Source organism: Periophthalmus magnuspinnatus, chromosome 23, assembly GCF_009829125.3.
Source record: "Periophthalmus magnuspinnatus isolate fPerMag1 chromosome 23, fPerMag1.2.pri, whole genome shotgun sequence".
In the NCBI taxonomy this organism is placed as follows: Eukaryota; Metazoa; Chordata; class Actinopteri; order Gobiiformes; family Gobiidae; genus Periophthalmus; species Periophthalmus magnuspinnatus.
In genome coordinates, this window is record NC_047148.1 from 6,062,839 (window position 1) to 6,081,094 (window position 18,256).

General features: G+C 36.2%; 2 protein-coding genes across 3 annotated transcripts in view; one reads left to right on the top strand and one right to left on the bottom strand.

Moving 5' to 3' along the window:
- The window catches only part of gsap (gamma-secretase activating protein), a 63,147-nt gene extending 46,004 nt beyond the window's left edge, over nt 1-17,143 (bottom strand). The window contains exons 1-17 of one of the 2 annotated variants that reach the window (XM_055231976.1): nt 16,823-17,143; nt 15,480-15,550; nt 14,295-14,351; nt 14,125-14,194; nt 12,802-12,849; nt 12,413-12,501; nt 11,459-11,531; nt 10,658-10,707; nt 9,262-9,372; nt 8,062-8,118; nt 7,662-7,708; nt 7,391-7,476; nt 6,390-6,470; nt 5,754-5,840; nt 4,526-4,618; nt 4,272-4,440; nt 673-763 (exon numbers count right to left, since the gene is read on the bottom strand). In XM_055231976.1, coding sequence (XP_055087951.1) covers nt 673-763; nt 4,272-4,440; nt 4,526-4,618; nt 5,754-5,840; nt 6,390-6,470; nt 7,391-7,476; nt 7,662-7,708; nt 8,062-8,118; nt 9,262-9,372; nt 10,658-10,707; nt 11,459-11,531; nt 12,413-12,501; nt 12,802-12,849; nt 14,125-14,194; nt 14,295-14,351; nt 15,480-15,550; nt 16,823-16,952 — 1,410 coding nt within the window. In that variant the 5' untranslated portion in view covers nt 16,953-17,143. The remainder of the gene's footprint in view (nt 1-672; nt 764-4,271; nt 4,441-4,525; nt 4,619-5,753; nt 5,841-6,389; nt 6,471-7,390; nt 7,477-7,661; nt 7,709-8,061; nt 8,119-9,261; nt 9,373-10,657; nt 10,708-11,458; nt 11,532-12,412; nt 12,502-12,801; nt 12,850-14,124; nt 14,195-14,294; nt 14,352-15,479; nt 15,551-16,822) is intronic. The other variant, XM_055231975.1, reaches the window with a different exon arrangement.
- Nucleotides 17,144-17,787: 644 nt separating this feature from the next.
- The window catches only part of nampt1 (nicotinamide phosphoribosyltransferase 1), a 33,020-nt gene continuing 32,551 nt past the window's right edge, over nt 17,788-18,256 (top strand). The window contains exon 1 of the mRNA XM_033989155.2: nt 17,788-18,017. Coding sequence (XP_033845046.1) covers nt 17,964-18,017 — 54 coding nt within the window. The 5' untranslated portion in view covers nt 17,788-17,963. The remainder of the gene's footprint in view (nt 18,018-18,256) is intronic.

Genomic DNA, 18,256 nt, shown 5'->3' on the forward strand with positions numbered 1-18,256 from the left:
GTACAGCACTTTTTCAGACACTTACAGTTCCTTTTCAATTTCGTGCATTATTCATTCACTCCATAATCGTTGGTGGTACGCTACTGTCGTGTACTGCAGCAACATATACTAGACAAGGTCGGTGAAGTGTCTTGCCTAAGGACACAACAGTCTGCACTAGAGCCACTGCTGCATCACTGTAGCATATGGCATTCCAAGCGGGCTCTCATCCAAACACTACCCCAAGCCCAGTCCCATATTTTTCTTGTTTTTATACAAAGCTCATTTTACTTTTACTTGAACTTTTACTATTATTTCAAGGTGAATCAATCTTCATCTTGGAAAAATCACATTCTCTGCTACTTTTGAACTCAACAACGACACCTATAGCACGTGCATTGAACTACAGGCAGACCGCAGCATTACTCAGTATTACCGCACTTATCAGATCCAATGTGTGTGTAAAATCATTAGCCCGGAAGGAAAAGGCAGTGCTACTTCATCTGTCCTCCTTGATCCATGCAACAAAAACATATCGATCTTGTGACGAACTTTGTTAAAGAATTTAGCTGCACACAAAATAAGGATGGCACCAAGACCCGGGTCACTGACAGTAAATTTCCTTAAAATGTCACCGACTCCTCCTCCCTCCCTCTCCCCTCCCTCTCTCCTCCCTCTTCCCTCTGTGTATACCTTGAGCTCCAGATTTGGGTCGTTTCCCATGTAAACCAGCAGGCAGTGAAGGGCAGCCAGGCGCTCAGGGTCGGGCTCACAGTCGGGACACCTTGGATGGGTGATGGGACAGAGAGTAAAATTTACATTTATACAACATAAGCATATAAGAAAGACAGCACTGCATAGACAGATGGTGTGGGAGAAAGGCAGTTGTCAAGAACTCAGCTATATGTGCTATATGTGCATTAAAAGTTTAGGTAATAAAAGAAATAAGGTTATGGTTAGGTTAAGGTTGAGCTCAACTTTTTTGTCTTAGTAGGGAAAATTGTTTTCTGCAGTTGACCCATTCTTCAAACCTGTCAGGGGAAGGGGCCGACTGCATCGTAGTACCTGGGTAGGGCTGGGCGATATGACAAGAAAATTATACTGATCGATCACAATTGTAGATTCAATTTTATTTTGTCTTAATAAAAACAAATGAAATTGGATTTTGATAATAATTTCCTCAACATAACCAAAACACACTTTAAATCATTACCATTTAACACCAAAAATGCAAATTTCTCCCCACAAAAGTCTGAACTATGCTACAAACTAAAATACCTCTACTGACAAAGAACTGGTTGTAGACCTGATGTTTAAAAAGGCCCAAGTCGATCCTTAACAATTAGAAATAACTTAATCCTCATTTCGATTAAACTTCTAATTTGATTGATTGCGCAGACCTATACCCTTGGACCAAACAAGAAAACCATTATTAGTCCAACAATTGAGACATTTCAGTGCAAAAGCTACAACAATTTTTCTGACAAGCGTTGCGATGCTGATTAGAATTACAATTTGTTTCGATTTAGATTCAAGTTCACATTTTAAAAGTACGCAGAAGAATTGACAAAGATAGAAATATGAACTGACAAACTAATACAAGAGTCACGTTTTAGAACCTGTTTGTGCAGATGCAAACTGCTGGGTGAGCAGGTTTTATGCAGAATATTTTGTTGTTTGTGGAGGAAATTATGGTACTTCAAAAATTGCAGCCTTTGCGATTTGCTAATTGCATCCATTCTAATTAGCGACAGACACAGAGAGAACATTCAAACTCCTCACAGAAAAGCCCCATTAGACTGAGAAAAAAGATTTTTGGTTAGTAAAAGTTTTTAATTACGTTGTAACCTCCACTGACTTCTTAACAATCTTATCACACATCAAGGTAATTAAGCACTTAAACAAAATGGTGTGCTGCAACGAGGATTAGGGCACTCATTGACTTCACATAGTGTCAAAGAGGAAGCAGTTACTCACAATATAAATACATCACATTAGATTCATGAATATTTCATTTGTCAAAAAGTTAAGAAAGGGATAAACTCAAAAGTGAATTAAAAGTTGATCAATTACAAGTTTCACTGTCTACAATCACTTTTGTTGTTTAAAAGGTGCCAAGATTGGCTTTTGGAATGTAAAGATTATCACTTTGACTTTATGGCAAACCAATGACCACTTTATGTTTTGTATTATCTGTTTATTTGTTTTTTATTGACTTTTTATGTGAAGTACTTTGGGCAGCTGAAGTTTGTTTTTTAATGTGCTATATAAATACAATTGAAGTGAACTGAACTGCACTTTCTATTCATTAAAATCACCATCACAAACAAGGTGATCCACAGTTGTCATGTTTAGCTTAACCTGTGGCATAGATTGGGCTAAAATGTTGTTGCCTGGGATCCAGAATACCCACTGCTTCAATACTTCATGAAGATGTGAGTCTGCTCACTGGTGAATGTCAAATGGGTTTGACTGACAGATGGATTAGCCAATCGGGGACATGCATTGTCTGTCCTTATCAGAACTTTTTTTTTAAAAATACAATAAAAATAGTAGTGGGCTGAAAAACATTGCAGATTTGTGCAGAATCAATGAATGAAGCACTAAACTGTTAATCTGAAGTGGAATAAATTTAATTTTTAAATCATAGGTGACCAATGAGCTCCTTTGTTTCACATGTATCACTGGAAAAAACAAACCTGACTGCGTGATAATGTTTGATCGGGCTTGAGACACAACGGAGGATGTGGAGACCAGACTGCTATTGATCTGTATAAAAAATACAGGATTTGCCCGGCAAAACATGTTGGCCAATTTTAGTTTAAACTGCCCTCATTTTTGTATATATTTCTGTGACGTCTTTTCAACAAGAAATGGGACCTGTTTTATTAGTGTCTAACAAAATGTGAATCAGAGTAATATTGTATTGACAAATCTTTTGCTGTTGCGAGTTGCCCAAAGACACAGATTAATCACTGTAAGGTAGAGCAGTTTCATCAATACATCCTCCAGCTCAAAATTATGTGTTCAAAAAGTTATTACACAAAACTTGCAACGTACACCCACATAAAAATATGTCTATGATTAAAATTAGCATACAACAACACACATACAGTATGTTTGCATAGATGTTTTTTATAAGATTCAGCAATACATGTTCAAATAAGAAGTAAGTTATACTATTCTATAATCAACTCTAATTTGATTACTTATCCCTGGTTCACCACTTCCACCTTTATCCCATATTTGATCAATATAAACTGCTGAGTGGGAACCCAAAAGAGATGAGTGTAGAGCAACAGTTTAAATACTTTTCACACCAAAAAGTTATGTGTCTTTCCTTGTAACACCAAATCTAAACCAGGTCTAAAAGAGGATTAAACTAAGAATAATAATAATTTAGTAAATTTGTATAGCACTTTTTGGACACTCAAAGATATTTTACTTGGCCAAATAAACAACATTAAAAAACAACATAAAGGAAAGGCCACTTTGAATAGGTGAGTTTAAAATAGGTCTAAAATAGAACTACCGGTAACCAAGATCTACAATAGTACAAACCCTAGAGTATAATTTTAAACAGGCAAGGCCAAAAAGGTGAATAAAATTGATCATAATTACATAAAGATAGATAGCAGAGGACCTCTAAAGGTATTCACACCAAAGTTTGAGAACCTTTGGTATAGCACAGTATATTTTACCTCCTTGATTTTCAACCAGTGTGCCAGAGAATACTAGTGTTCCTTGGGGGGGTGCCAGGTATGCATTGAAAAAATGTCCACTTTGAGCTTACTCTACTGTATCACACAGTCATTTATGTTCTTGTACTGGGGCATCTTGGAGTGGCCTGGGAAAACTTTAAAATCAGAAAAGACACTAACAGAGCCCAGTTTAGTTCTAATGCAGTCCTATGTTCTAGTCCTGGTTTAATCCTGGTCTAGTCCAGGTTTAGTTTCAGATTTAGTCCCAAATTAATGTTTAGCCCCAAATTAATAAATTTAGTCCCATATTATTTAATTAAATATTTAATGTACATATGTGCAAGTGTGAACGCAACCTAAGACAGCCACTACTGAAAATCAAACAAGCCAGATATAGTGACACAGGCATTAATTACACTTTTTTATAATTGGTGTCATGTGATAATGATTCAGTGGAGGGTGTGCAGTCACATCAAGGCAATAGACAATTACCTCAAGAAAGGTTGGAAAACACCCATCCTACCGTATCCCCATATGAACGTGCCTATAGGCTAGGTTTTGTACAGTATAGCGTGCATAAATCTAACTTACTTAAAAGCCTTGTCAGCTCTGAGTATCTGCAGCAGGTGAGCAGCACTGAGCTCTGCAGAGTGTACCCTCCCACTGCTCAGCTCCAGCAGAGAAACACTGGCCTTTTCCTCCGAATGCATCACCATGACGTCGACCGCTCGGCACTGCACCCCCAAGTCCACGTCATGACCTTAAAATTAAGTAATGTCAAAACTCTACCTCACTGTCTCCTGTAGTTTTAATATGTAGAGAGTTGTGTTTTTACTTCGTCTTACCAGAGAGAAACAGAGAGTGGCAGAGCATCTCCTGCTGCCTGGTGTTTATAAGGTGCAAGAAGTGGCCCTCCACATACACAACTATGTAGTAACCTAAAAACAGATATTACTGTCAGACTAGTATCTTTATCTGTTATTGTTATTCTGTGGGGGAAAGAAAAATGAAACAGGGACTTGAGAAAGGCATCAATGTTCTCAATGGACTTGGATTGAGTCAAAACATTAAATAAATTAGAATAATAAAATGTATAATAAAGTAAAATCAAATAAAACAACAAACAATTCTACACATAAAAAAAAAAAACTCATTATAGACGTACATTTTGTCTCGATGTAGTCATTATGTAGATTTATAACAATATGTTCTAAACGTGTTACATTTTCTTTGTCGTGTATATATCAGATCTTTACAGGTTGTCTTGAGGAAGTTCAATTGTCCATAAAAAATAAATAAATAAATACAAAAAAATAATAATAATAAAATAAAAAAATAAAATAAAAAATACTACTACTACTACTACTACTACTAATAATAATAATAATAATAATAATAATAATAATAATAATAATATTTTTTTTTTCTCTGTTTTTACAATAATTGAAAGGTGCATTCTGTAACTTTTTGGCAGTCCTCCATCTGCTCGTCTATAATGAATAATCATGCCTTGCACTTCTAATGAGCTGTACAGGGTAAAGCCTCTCAAAATCTTCACTGAAGCTTTGTCTCCATAAAGCTATAATTACTTTGCCTCAAATATTCCGCAGCATAGCATTAAACTTATTGATCTTATCCTCATGGAGTCAAGCAGGCAGCAGGCTCCCCACCAGAAAAGCCACATAGTCCACCTTTAAATCTAAAAATCCAGAGAAGACAACGATGCAGCAGCAAGGACACATTTCTTGTCTGTTTTAATATTTTGTACACACTGGGTATTCATTACTATTGGTTGTGTGTTTTCACTGTGAATACAAAAACAAATTACATGTGTCGTAGTGAGAGGTAGAGCCACACTGCGCGCTTTGTTGAATTCATAACAATATGTGAGAGAGGGAGAGAGTGATGGAGAAAGAGAGCGACAATCAGAGACAGAGTGCGAGAGGGAGAAAGAAAGAAATATAATGAGACAAAGAGAGACACAGAGAGAGAGGGAGAAAGAAATGGAGAGAAATGGAGAGAAAGAGAGAGAGAAAGAGTGAGTGTTACTATGTTTTTCTGTTTGTTCTGGACCTATGGGGATGAAGAGAGGATGGAGCTGAGCACTTCTCTCTGGCATCTCCACGCTGCCCAGAGACACATGAAATGTCTTACTGCAGCCTGTGGAAGGACGAAACACAAGAGATACACAAGTCAAACAAGAACTGTGTCACAAATACACATTTTCAGACACTAAGCGGTAGTGGAATATGTATTTGTTTATTAAGAGTGAATTAATTTGTCCATGAATATATTTATTACTGAATACATTGAAATTCATACTGCTGTGTTTGGGATAAAATCATCTATAAGGCATGAAGGCAAGGCACGTTTTACAGACCACAATTTCAAGTTCTTCAATGTGCTTTACAGGACATTAAAATCACAATACAAACAAATAAAACTTTTTTTTAAATTAAAGGTGCAGAATAAAATCTACCAGCAGGAGGCCAGTCTCTTAGAGTGAGATAATTTGGTGCTTTGGTGTTGTTTTCAATTGACATGGTGGCAGGCCAAATTTGATTGCATTTTAATAAAGTGTTTCACCTGTTCAGTAATGTTATTAAATATATATCATAATTATATACATATTTATTCTACTTAAAATGACACAAAACCTATATTGGAGAACTGGCTTAAGCACCCCTTCTGAAAGTCAGTGCAATTTACCTTTGTGGACAAGAGCCAGAGTGTAGACCACTTCTTTGCTGTTTTTGTTCAAAGGATGATTGTAGCAGATGCACATGCTTCCTGCAAAAGCAAAGAGTGTCACTAGTGCAAAACAACAAGGCCAAGTCCTCAAGTATGTTTGCTAATTAAATAAATGTGGATATAATCTGCATCTGATTACAAGTATTTCCCTAAGCTAAACTAAAACATGAAAAAGCTCATTTGAAAATTGTATGTTTGTTTGGGTCGTTTCCCATGTAAACCCATGTTTCTCAATAAGGTGTTATGTCAAATTCTTTGTGCCTATAGCTCTTTGAATCAAAATGTTTTAGTATGGACAAGGCTTGCACCAAGTTGATAATCCATAATACAACAAAATATACTTTTTAAGAAATACTCTGCAAACTTTACTCCTTATCAATCAAAATCACCCAGAAACCAGAATACCAGAACTACAGTACACATTTTTACCCAATACATTTAAAAGCACAGTATGTAACTTTCTGGAGGTGGAACATGACCTGCATGATTCCATGGAAAAAAAATGGGAATGGATACATTTTATGCCATATTGTGGAAGATTATAGCCAAAAGAGCAACACATCCATACAAACAAGTAGGAGGAGGCCCGTTTCCTGCCAAATAAGAGACAGGTTTATCGATATGCAAGCCCGCTCACAGTAAGAGTAAGAACACTTGTTTTTATATGCTTTTCAGTGTAAAAAACAACAACACACTTTAATTTTAGTCTATGTTTTGGCTAAAACATTACATGCTCTGGCTTTAATCAAAAAAGAAGTATGCTGATTAACCTACACCAACTACAGATTTCATTAGACAGTTAGTAAAATATAATCTGTTGAGACTTACGTTCTTGTTTTAGGGAGAAGCAAAACACAACACAAATGGCATTCATATTAGTCATGTAGATGCAGTAGATGCAGTGTTTGTAGACTGGGGAGATATTATTTATGCATTATTTGTATGAGAAAGCATGTTACCTATTCTGTCTGTGAACACTTCCATTTTAACAAGCTCTTGCTCTGGTTTCTCTGTGTGATAATGGTCGAAACCCAGATTCACAAACCTGTTGACCAAATACATAAATAAACAAAACAAGGGAAAAATAATGATGATGAATGTAGCTCGCCAGAGGAAATGTATAGGGATTAACTTGTGTTTGCCCAATCAAAAGGTATTAATAATATACAGAGAAACACAGGAAAGCTGAGACTACATTTTTTTCTGTTTGTGCTGTATGCATTGGCTTACTTGACTGCTGGGAATGAATTAGCCGGCATCTCCAATGGGAGTTCCAGCTATGGAAATAAAACAAAATGAATTAAACAGCAAAAACAACTGCATATCTACCTGGATGTGCTTAATGCATTCAGAATATTCGTCTTAAATTGGGTCATTTTGAATAACACAATACACTGCTTTTGTTTCAAGCTTAATTGTCACTTGGGTCATTTCAATCTAAATTAATTCAAAAGTTTAAAACCAGTAAAATGTCATAAAAGGTCATATTATAAGAACTTAAATGTAACAAACCAACTCAAAATCAGATTAATTTAATGCATGCCATTACTGCAGTGTACAAAAGCATAACAAACATTTGTATTGCACAAAAGAATACAAGTGATTGACTAAAAAGACATTGCAGACGTACCACAGTTTCACAGTAATGATTTGGATAGAACTGCACACATCGCAGCAGGAACTTGCCCTGTGACATATAGAACATTTCATGTCAACTCTAATAATATAACTGTAAAAACAAACAAAAAAACAAAACAAAATTAAACTATGAATGAAGGCTGACCAATACAATTAGATCAAACAGATTAATTACTTAAGCTTAAATGACCAAGAATGTTTTCATAACAATAAAAAATATCAAATTTAGTAATAATAATAATACATTGTAGTCCTGTATTTACTTATACTTTAATTATACAATATTTGTCTATACTTAATTATACTGCAATATATATATATCGCACTGCAGAATTTGTTATCGTGACAGGCCTAATAATGCCTTAAATGTACTGAATATTACCCATGTACAAAATACTGTGTTAATTAGCTACTTCTGCTACTTCTTCAGAGGCTGCCAACAACAACTGCAGCGCAACATACACACCGACATTAATACAGTCTAGGTGGGTGAAATGTCTTGCACAAGGACACAACAACAGTATGCAGTGGTCTGAGCTGGAACCAAACCACCAACCTTTCACGGGCAAACACTCTAAACACTGAGCCAATGCCGCCCTCAATGATATAAAGATTATAATTTTAATAATATTATGCCTGATTCTTGTATTAAAGGGCCCATATTACACTATTTTCTGATATAAGTTATAATGTTGTTTCCTTATCACAAATAGACCTGGAATTGTATTTTGTTTCATTCACACATGTTTAAAACACAAAGCCTGCATATTTAGAATGTGTTTTTCCTCCCAGACTGAAAACTCTCTGTTCCACCTTTTGATGTCATGTGGTAATACAGGAAGTGCTCCACTGTGTTCTTAAACACCGTACACCTTCACTAGAATCATTTGGATAATTTCAGCCTTGTAATTGCCCATCTCTACTGAACAAAAGGTAAAAAGTAGCTGTTAAACTGAAAACTACCACTACATGACATCACACCGTGGAACAGAGCATTTTGAGCCGTCGAGATGTAGACAGGTAATAATAAAGGGTTAATCAAACATGTGTGAATGAAACAACACAACTCCAGGTATGTTTTTGATGAAGTAACAATGTTCTAAAATGGCTTAAAGCTCACGAGAATCCATTTTGTGTAATATGGGGCTGTTGAATACAGGACTTTGAAGTATGTTGGCAGTATGTGTATTACCTTATGAGTCACATAGTACAGTCTCTGTGTGTACCCATCCCACTGGACCCAGCAAAAGTCTTCTGCAATCCTCTCTGCAGTTCTGGTCAGTCTCTCTGGGTACGCCATCACCTGGGTTGAGCAAACACATTCAAATTCAGCTTTGCAGACACCCTGAATGTTTAATGCAAAGTCCTCACAAGGATAAAAGGCGCTTTGTAGTTTTAAAAGTTGAATATGGGGAATAAAAGCATTGTCTGCCCTGTGATGAATTACTTTGTAGTATCAATTGTTTTACCCACGGAGTCTTGGGGATGAGCAAGTTTAAAGAAAGTTATGTTTTTACAAATGTTGCAAGTCTCTCATCACAAAGTAGTTATTTAGTACTTGGAACAATGCACGAATGAACTATGGGTTTATTAAGGTAGGGTATATAGACAGCACAGGAAAGAAAAGTACTATGATCCCAATTGACCCTGGAGTTTTGATCATTCTCAGTTTATCACAGCAGGCCTCAACTCATGTGAAAGCTCAGCACCACCAAAAATCACTCACTGAGCTGCAGAGGCTGGACTAGCACTGATAAGGTGCTGGTGGTGAGTCCTTCTGGGTGTAAAGCAATTTCAGCATTGAAACTGGCAACCAAAATCTTATATACCCTAACTTTGACAAATAAAATCTATGATATTACTCAAGCTATTTTTTTTTTTAATACAAAGCTATGAAATGGAAAAGAAATCTGATTATCATAAGAACAAAATACACTGAGTGGTGGGTTGTGGGGAAGCAGAATATAGTTACAACTTCTAATCTCAGACTCCTGACAATCACACACTCACACAACACATTTATAAACCAATCAGAGCTGGAATTAACCACTAACCACAAACTTAACATTATAAGGTGACCATGCAACCCCCGAGTCAACAGATATGTTACTATAACTTTGACACAACAAATATATAATCACATCAAAATGATAATTGATACTAGATTACCTTGTTTTTGTTTTCTTTTTTCGAATACAGTAGTTAACTCCAGATAGCAACCATTGTAAGGAACAGAAGGACAGCTAATTGGTCCAAAAATTGTGCCACTTTATATGCTGCTACATACTACATACCACATGAGCATATTAAACACAGCTAAATGGGTGATCGGGGTATATTTAAACCAATCGATAAAAACCCCATTCAGCTCATTATACTCCTACGCGTAACATTTTTATTGGTAAAAAAGAGAAAGGAATACTTACACAAAACTGGGACAGATTGTGAATAGCAATTTGTATTTCTGGCGTGAGCTGGGATTAAGCTTTGGAGGTATAGGGTTCAATGTGATAACGCTTTGGGTAAAGACTTGATCATATCTTCAATCTAACATATCTCCCGCAGTGTATGGAGTATTCTGGACTCACCACTCTGTATCCCTCCTGCCTGGTCAGTAAAATGTGGTACAGGTCCACATCTAAAACAGAGAGAGTGAAAGACATGTCAAAGATATTGCCAAAAATTACAATTCATTCAAATCTCATTACAGTTATGAGTTTATTTTTTTCAACTGAGCTAAATACACAACTCTTGTCACTTAAAAGAAACTGTATGCAAGATTAATCTAAATTCCATAAACATGACCCACCCGTGTTCCAAGATTTGGTGTAGAAGATTTTGTGTTCAAAGCTTTTACAGTTGATGCTGATTTATTCTTAATTACAAAAACATTAGATGTGATGACCATCTTGTTTATGTTACAATTATTTTGGTTTTCAAGATGATTATCCAACCAGAAAGCAGAACGGACCTCACTAGAGTTTCTCATTTGTGTAGCCAGTTTCAATACTGAAATCCACTTAGTTAAAACCTAAAATGTCTCTGTCTGAGCTGAATTGTCACTATCTAAACCCCAGCACCTATCAATCAATCATGAATGAGTGTCTCGAATCGGTCTTCTATATGCAGGTTTAGGCATTGGCAACCTAGAACTGTAAGCGCGCAGGCTACATACAGTTACTTGAAATTGATGCTTCATTAGGGATGGGACAACATGCATTTACTACTATAGAATTACTATAGACTCGTCAATTCAAAAGACCCAAAAATATAATTGATAATTTGAAATGAATAGATCTAAATTCAATGAAAAAGTCATGAATTGCACAGCCCTATTAAATCATCTCATCACCCAGCCCTAATGAAAAGTTAAGGCCACATAGACTTACACCCATCTTCAGTCAGCAGCAGCAGGTGGCTCTCCAGCACTGATCTCCTGTCAGTCTCTTCTTGATGGAGGAACTATGCACAGCCATAAGGGAACATGAGTTGGCGGTGAACTGGGGCTGGCAGATGGAGGATGTGCTATGCTAATGTTCTCATTTTAAAGCGGTATATCTATCCACGTGCCAATTTGTGTGTCATTAAATGCAATGTGATATAGCTTTACAGAATTTGTACATTAAAGCCTGTCTACAAATAAACTGAAGCGCCTGTATGCAATGGATAAGCGGGAATATATGGTAATTTGATATCCCTTCTAGTATATAGTGGCGTGTCTGTCAATAACAGTAACATAGTCATATCAGGCTAGTGCAGCGGGTCTATATAAAGTGATTCTTTCATTTACCTGCCAAGCTACAAGAACAAATACTTGCAACCAATTTGAGCATTTTAATTTTGTTTGGCATAGATTCACGAATAACTTTCTTTTCATTTTTTTTTTCCTTTTTGAGTTCACCTCAAAAAAAATCCTTCCAAAACTGAGTTAACACTTGAATACAAACTACATCAAAATTAGAGCTAAACCTAGAACTAAACCTGGATTAGACAGGGCTAAACCACAACTAGAACAAGACCAAACCAGACTAAACTGGGTTCAAACCAAAATAAGTGTGAATGCACCCCAAGCAATCAAGGATTTTTATGTTTTGATATAGCCTGTTTTGACATTAGCACAATAAAATCTACATTTATCACTATATCAATCTATAAAACAACATAAGAACACAGCTAGTATAAATAAGGAGAAATGAAGGAAATCACTGTGATGACATTTTGCAGCTATTGCACTTTAAACTTGTATTAAATTGCGAATGACACTCCATAATCATGATGGTCACAGACTGCATTGTCAGCTCGTGGATGCAGTAAAAACAGGAAATCTGACAAGCAAAGTGTACCTGAACTTTGACCCTACAATCCACGGCCTTCAGGACTTTCGTGTTGTTGATGGGGTGGATTTCTATAAGCAAGGTTAGGCATTTGGACACTGCAAAGAAAATGATATTTAAAGAGTAGTGAAGTCTTACGTATTTCTTTGTTTTGTTTTTAGACATGCAAGTGACACTGACACTAGAGCGGCACAATTGTGGAAAAGTATAGCGATAAGATGTGCGATTTATGTTTAAAATGTAAGAGTGCACATTATAAAACAATTACAGCATTAATAACATTTGAAAGAAGACATAAGAACTGATAAACTAATACAAGTTACCATGGTTTTATAGAGGTATAAACCAGAGGTACAACAAAATTTGATTGTGCAACCCTAATTAAAATAATATAGTACCTGGTTTGAGTCCATCAACTTCTCCTTTGTTTTGTGCCAGACTCACAGCTGAATGGAAAAAAGACATCAATTACATATACAGACAGGTGCCACCAATATATGTGCAGTATCAATATGATGTTTTAGCCAGTATATTGAAAGTTCCGATGTACATAATAATCTTGTTTCCTTGTTCAAACATTCTCCAATTTGTGTTTTGTTTTATTCATTCACACTTGTTCCCTCTCCTCTCTCACTCTGGAAAGAATTAACCAATCAATAGGCTCAATACAGTCTGCTATAGAAAAGAGTCCACTGCTAGTTTCTACAAATCACATTTTTGCAATTAAAGAGGAAATAAACAACTTTTCTTGCATTTAGTTTCAGATAAGTGCACAAAATAGCTACTCTCTCTGCCAGTCTTCTAAGCTATTGTTTAGCAGCAGTATTTACCCCAGTGTTTTAAAACTTTAAAAACAAGCTATTTTAGATGTAAAATGATAAACAAAAGCATAATAGTGATCATTTAAAGGTGCTCTATGTAACTTTCTAGTTGAGGGTCTACCACTTGCTTGTCTGTATGGTGATATTATTGCTTTGCCTAGAATGATAAACAGTATGGCATTAAACTTAAATGGAGGCAAACAAGTACCGGTAGTAAGCAAGTTACAGGTTAGATCTCAAAGATAGAGAGACACCCCACTCACAGTAAGAATGCATGTTTTCAAGGTTTTTACTTTCTTTAGCTATTTAAACCACCATCACAATAACATATTTTGAACATATATTGCTGGAGTAAATATAGACAATAAACAATAATATTGAAACAAATTTATGCCACTGACATAATAACCCAAGAGCAGGTTTAAACCACAAATACTATTTTAAATATACAATATTGTAAAAAAAAAAAAAAAAAAAAGAGTTCAAAAATAAATTAGCAGAATGAAGTACTTTAGTACTTAGTTTGCATGTGTGATGAGAAGTTATTAATTCAACCATTTACAGCTTAAATCTGATCTTATCTTAGATAACAAACAATAATATTGTTTTGTTTCATATATTGAACAAAAAGTAGATATAGTAATTATCGTGACAGATTTAGATAATAACTGATGAAATACAAAATGGATATGCTCAATGCCATACTGTGGAACAGTCCAGGCAAAGCAATGACATCTCTATGACACAAGCAGGTGGTGGACCCTTCACCAGAAAATGTTTGTGGTGTACTTTTAATAGAATAATTGTACTGAGTAGCAAATAACAATACCAATATTACCCTCTATATACATAAATGAATGCAAAAACCTGTATTTGTATTTTCTATATTAGCAGGCTCACCTAACAGTGTCTCCTCCTTATTCAGGGAACAGCTGCTTACACACACCTGTTTGTCAAAGGTGTACAGGAGCTGTGGAAGAAAACAACAACAACCACACTGGGATGCATGTCTCACTAAAACATAAACATTGTGTGAAACATATTGAACGCTATGGTTTAATAAAATATACCTTGTTTTGTTTTGTTCTGGGAGCATATTTCCCAATTCTGGTAGTCCCCGTGGCTCCCTACAGGCATGCAAAAAATGAATGGTATTCTTTTCAAAGATCATGAATCATTAAACTGATTAAACAAGACAAAAAACCCCACATAATTTTGAAAGAGTATGAGCTCCAGTGGTGTGTGAAAATTGTCATGCTTGACCCGTTCATTACCTGCCTTGACCTTTGCTGATTAGCCTAAATTGCTTCACTTCAAGTCAGCCATTTAAAAATCTCAATTTTCAATCATAAAATTAAACCTTTCCAAACTTTGAGAGCAAATACTTCAGTTTTCATCTTCAGTTTTCATCTTCAGTTTTGGACTGTTATGACACGATTCTTCAAAATGTGGTTTGTTGATTTAGTATTTATAAAAGGAATTATAGTAATACTTTACTCTAATGTGTATAACCTGTGGTCAATTTGACATCTTTACCTGTTTTAATGATATCCAGACTTGTTTTGCAATTAAGAGGTGCACTATGTAACTTTTTTGGTGGAAGGTCTACCACCTGCTTGTTTCCATGGCAACTTTGCCTAATTTTATCTCTCTCCATACATAAAGACAAGTAGGTGACGTTCAGTTACATGTTAGATCAATGTTAAGGTGACCCTGCTCACAGTAGGAATGTTTCCATGGTATTTTTGATGGTAATTGGAATGATATACAAGTTTAATGCCATGCTGTGGAGCATTTCAGGCAAAGTAATATCTCCATGCAACAAGCTAGTTAGCAGACCCTCCACCAGAAAAAAATTACAGAGTACAGCTTTGGTGCAATTTTGTTTTTGTGTTGCATTTTACAGACCACAGAATTATACCACTTGGACTCAAACCAAAAACGGCTGGATTGTAGCGTACTAAAAAGCAGCACTATCTATGGACTTAACCTTTAAAACCCACAACTAGATTTTATGCAGCTTTGTCATTAAAAATGTATGCAGTGAAGAAGATGCAGCTGAATGGGGTGCATTTCATATTCTAGCAAAGGGCCCAGGGATTTCTACAACACCAAATAGGTTTAAGTCAAGCAGAAAATCAAAAGAAATATATGTAAGAATGAGGTTATTGAAAACATCACTACCATGTAAAATGTGTTACTATATCCGAGAATGTGTCCAATAGGGTGTAACACAAATATTTTTTAGTTTATACCTTCCAGGAGTAAAGGATGCCCCCATCACACTCAATGTTAAGAATACGAGTGTCCACCTCTCCGGAGTATTCTGTGGAAGGACAATAACATATGAACATAGGTGCATGAAAGTACAACAAATACATGTTAGAGAAAAAAACATAATGTTATAAAAGTACTCAAATGAGATCTTACTGCTACTAACTCTATCTAATTGTGTGTTTAAAATGCCGTAGGTGAGAAAAAAGACCAGGAATAGCCAAAATTGTACTCAGGTAAGAATTAGATGTCCAAGTACAAGTAAATCAGAAAGGTGTTTGCAGATATTTCAATGTTTGAAATCAAATTAGCTGGTTACTTGAGGGCTTGTGGAGAGTAGCCAAACAATTTCACTCAAACAAAAGTAATTAAATATAGTAACTCATGTAGGCCTTCAAGAAAGTAGTGGAAGAAAGTGTAGTCTTCATTACTAGACAAAGAAGTGCACTATATACACTACCAGTCAAAAGTCTGGAAACACCCTCTGATTCAAGGTTTATTTATTTATTTTTACTACTTTCTCCATTTTAAATACATATGGAAGGCATCAAATATATGAAGCGAAATATATGGAATTGTGTAGTAAAAAAAATAAAATAAAAATGAAATAACTACAAAACATTTTTCAACAAAGTAAAGTGTGGCTACTTTGAGGATTACATAATTCCATATTTCTTGCTTCATTTATCGATGTCTTTCATATGCATCTAAAATGGAAAAAGTCGTTAAAAAAAAAACCCAAAACATTGAATGAGAGGGTGTATCTAAACTTTTGACCAGTAGTGTAAGTTTCCTGGGGGATTGTGTGCCACCGGTTTATCTCAATGTAAATAATATTGTTTTGCCTAAAATGTTTATTTTTTATTTATTATTTATTTTATTTATTATTTATTTATTTTTTATTTTTTTATTTATTATTATTATTTTTTATTGTTGAAAACTACCTTGAAAAACATAGGTTACATTCTTACTGTGAGCAGGCTTGCCTCTCCACAGATATGACCTGTAACTTGGCCTAGTGACATCATCAGTTTGTTTCCATGGAAGTAAATATGTCGTTTATTGAAGAACATTTCAGGAAAAGCAACAACATCTTCGAGACAAGTACTTGGCTGGCCCTCCATCAGCAATTACATAAAGATAAAAATAGTTTAAACTCCTATAACTGTAACTTTAAACTATTGATTAAATAGTAGCAGCACATTCTAACTAAGGATCCACAGCAGTAAACACGGCAGAAGGGAGTAATCAGGCTATAGAATACAGATTTAACTTGTATTGGTTGCAGGCTACTGCTGTCCATCCAAGTGGACACCTGCCTCACCTTTGACTCTGCAGACTGACGCTTCTTTCTTGCGCAGATCACACACCACATCTCTGTGCAGGTCAAATGTTCGCTTTAACTTCAGCATGCGTGTATACTCCAGTTTACCTCCTTTTTTACTCAAATACATCACAAACTACACGTCCTCACAAGTTGACATGGCTTTAGTTGGTACTTCCTCCATAAGAAGTGCCGCCTTGCAGTTGTATTCTGAACCGAAATCATGTGATCCAAGGGTTCTAAAATATATCCTGCTTGGAAATACTTGTTCCTCCCCGAAAAAACTCCTAAAACTTATATTTATTTACACGCGGAAATGTCACACTTTCTTGGTTCGCCCCGCCCTCCCAGGGGCTGAAAGCGGACGCATTGGCCGAAAAACACATCACTCGAGCGGGCAAGAATCTCATACCGCCTCGTTAAATCTCTGCACATTCCTCTGACACCAGGTAGGACCATAGTGTCAATGCGCACTATCAAACGTTGGTTATATGACACCACAAACCGTAACAGATAAATAATTAAGATATATAGCCTAAATGTATTGTTATTTTAAAGTTTTTACTAAGAAAATATATTCCCCCTGCTGTGATTGAAAACTGGCAAGTTATTGTCAAGTCAACACTGCCTCTTCGTGGTATTACTTGGAAGTGCAAGCGCCTGCATCTCTAAAAGCAGGTGAAGTGAATGAAGAGCTATAACACTGTAATAATTTACGACAGACTCGGAATTAGCAAAATACTAATACCAATCAATTCAACAATTAGAATCGTAACATATAGATACATTTCTTATAAAACATTCACGATATTTGATTGTTTGAATCTGTTTTAATCGTCTAACCTTGTACCCTGTTGATTCATCTTTACCCATCTACACGATCTTTGCTTCACCGTCTTTGGCCGATGTGTGTCACGTGCAGATCACATGGCGGATTTCCGACATTTCCGAGAGTAGCCGAAAGCGTCCGAAAAGAGGCCGGAGTGTGGATGACGCTAGCTTGCCCGCCCTTCGCCCCTCCCGGTTTGTCCCCCTCGTCCTTCCCCCCTTGCCCTGCTCCAGCACCGGCAGCAGCAGCACGGTGCGCAACACAACACACTACTGACAGCTGCGACTGACTCACAGCACCTACAGGAGAAAGATGGAGCGCGGAGACGGCGATTTCAGCATTATGCTAGCCACCGATTCATACAAGGTAATCCTGTCTAATTTGCGTTTTGAGTGGGCGGAAGGAGAATGGATGGAAATGGTTTTAAAAAGTCAAGGTGGTTTCATCATGTATCCTGAGGCCATCACAGTGCGCTCTCTGTGACCGGTGTCTGTGGGCTCTAAGCGGGGCCTAAAGCGCTGGAAGAAGAGGAGGAGAGAGCTATAGCCGAACACAATCCAAGCTTGGTATCCATTCAATAAGAAAGCATCCTTGTTCTGGTTAGC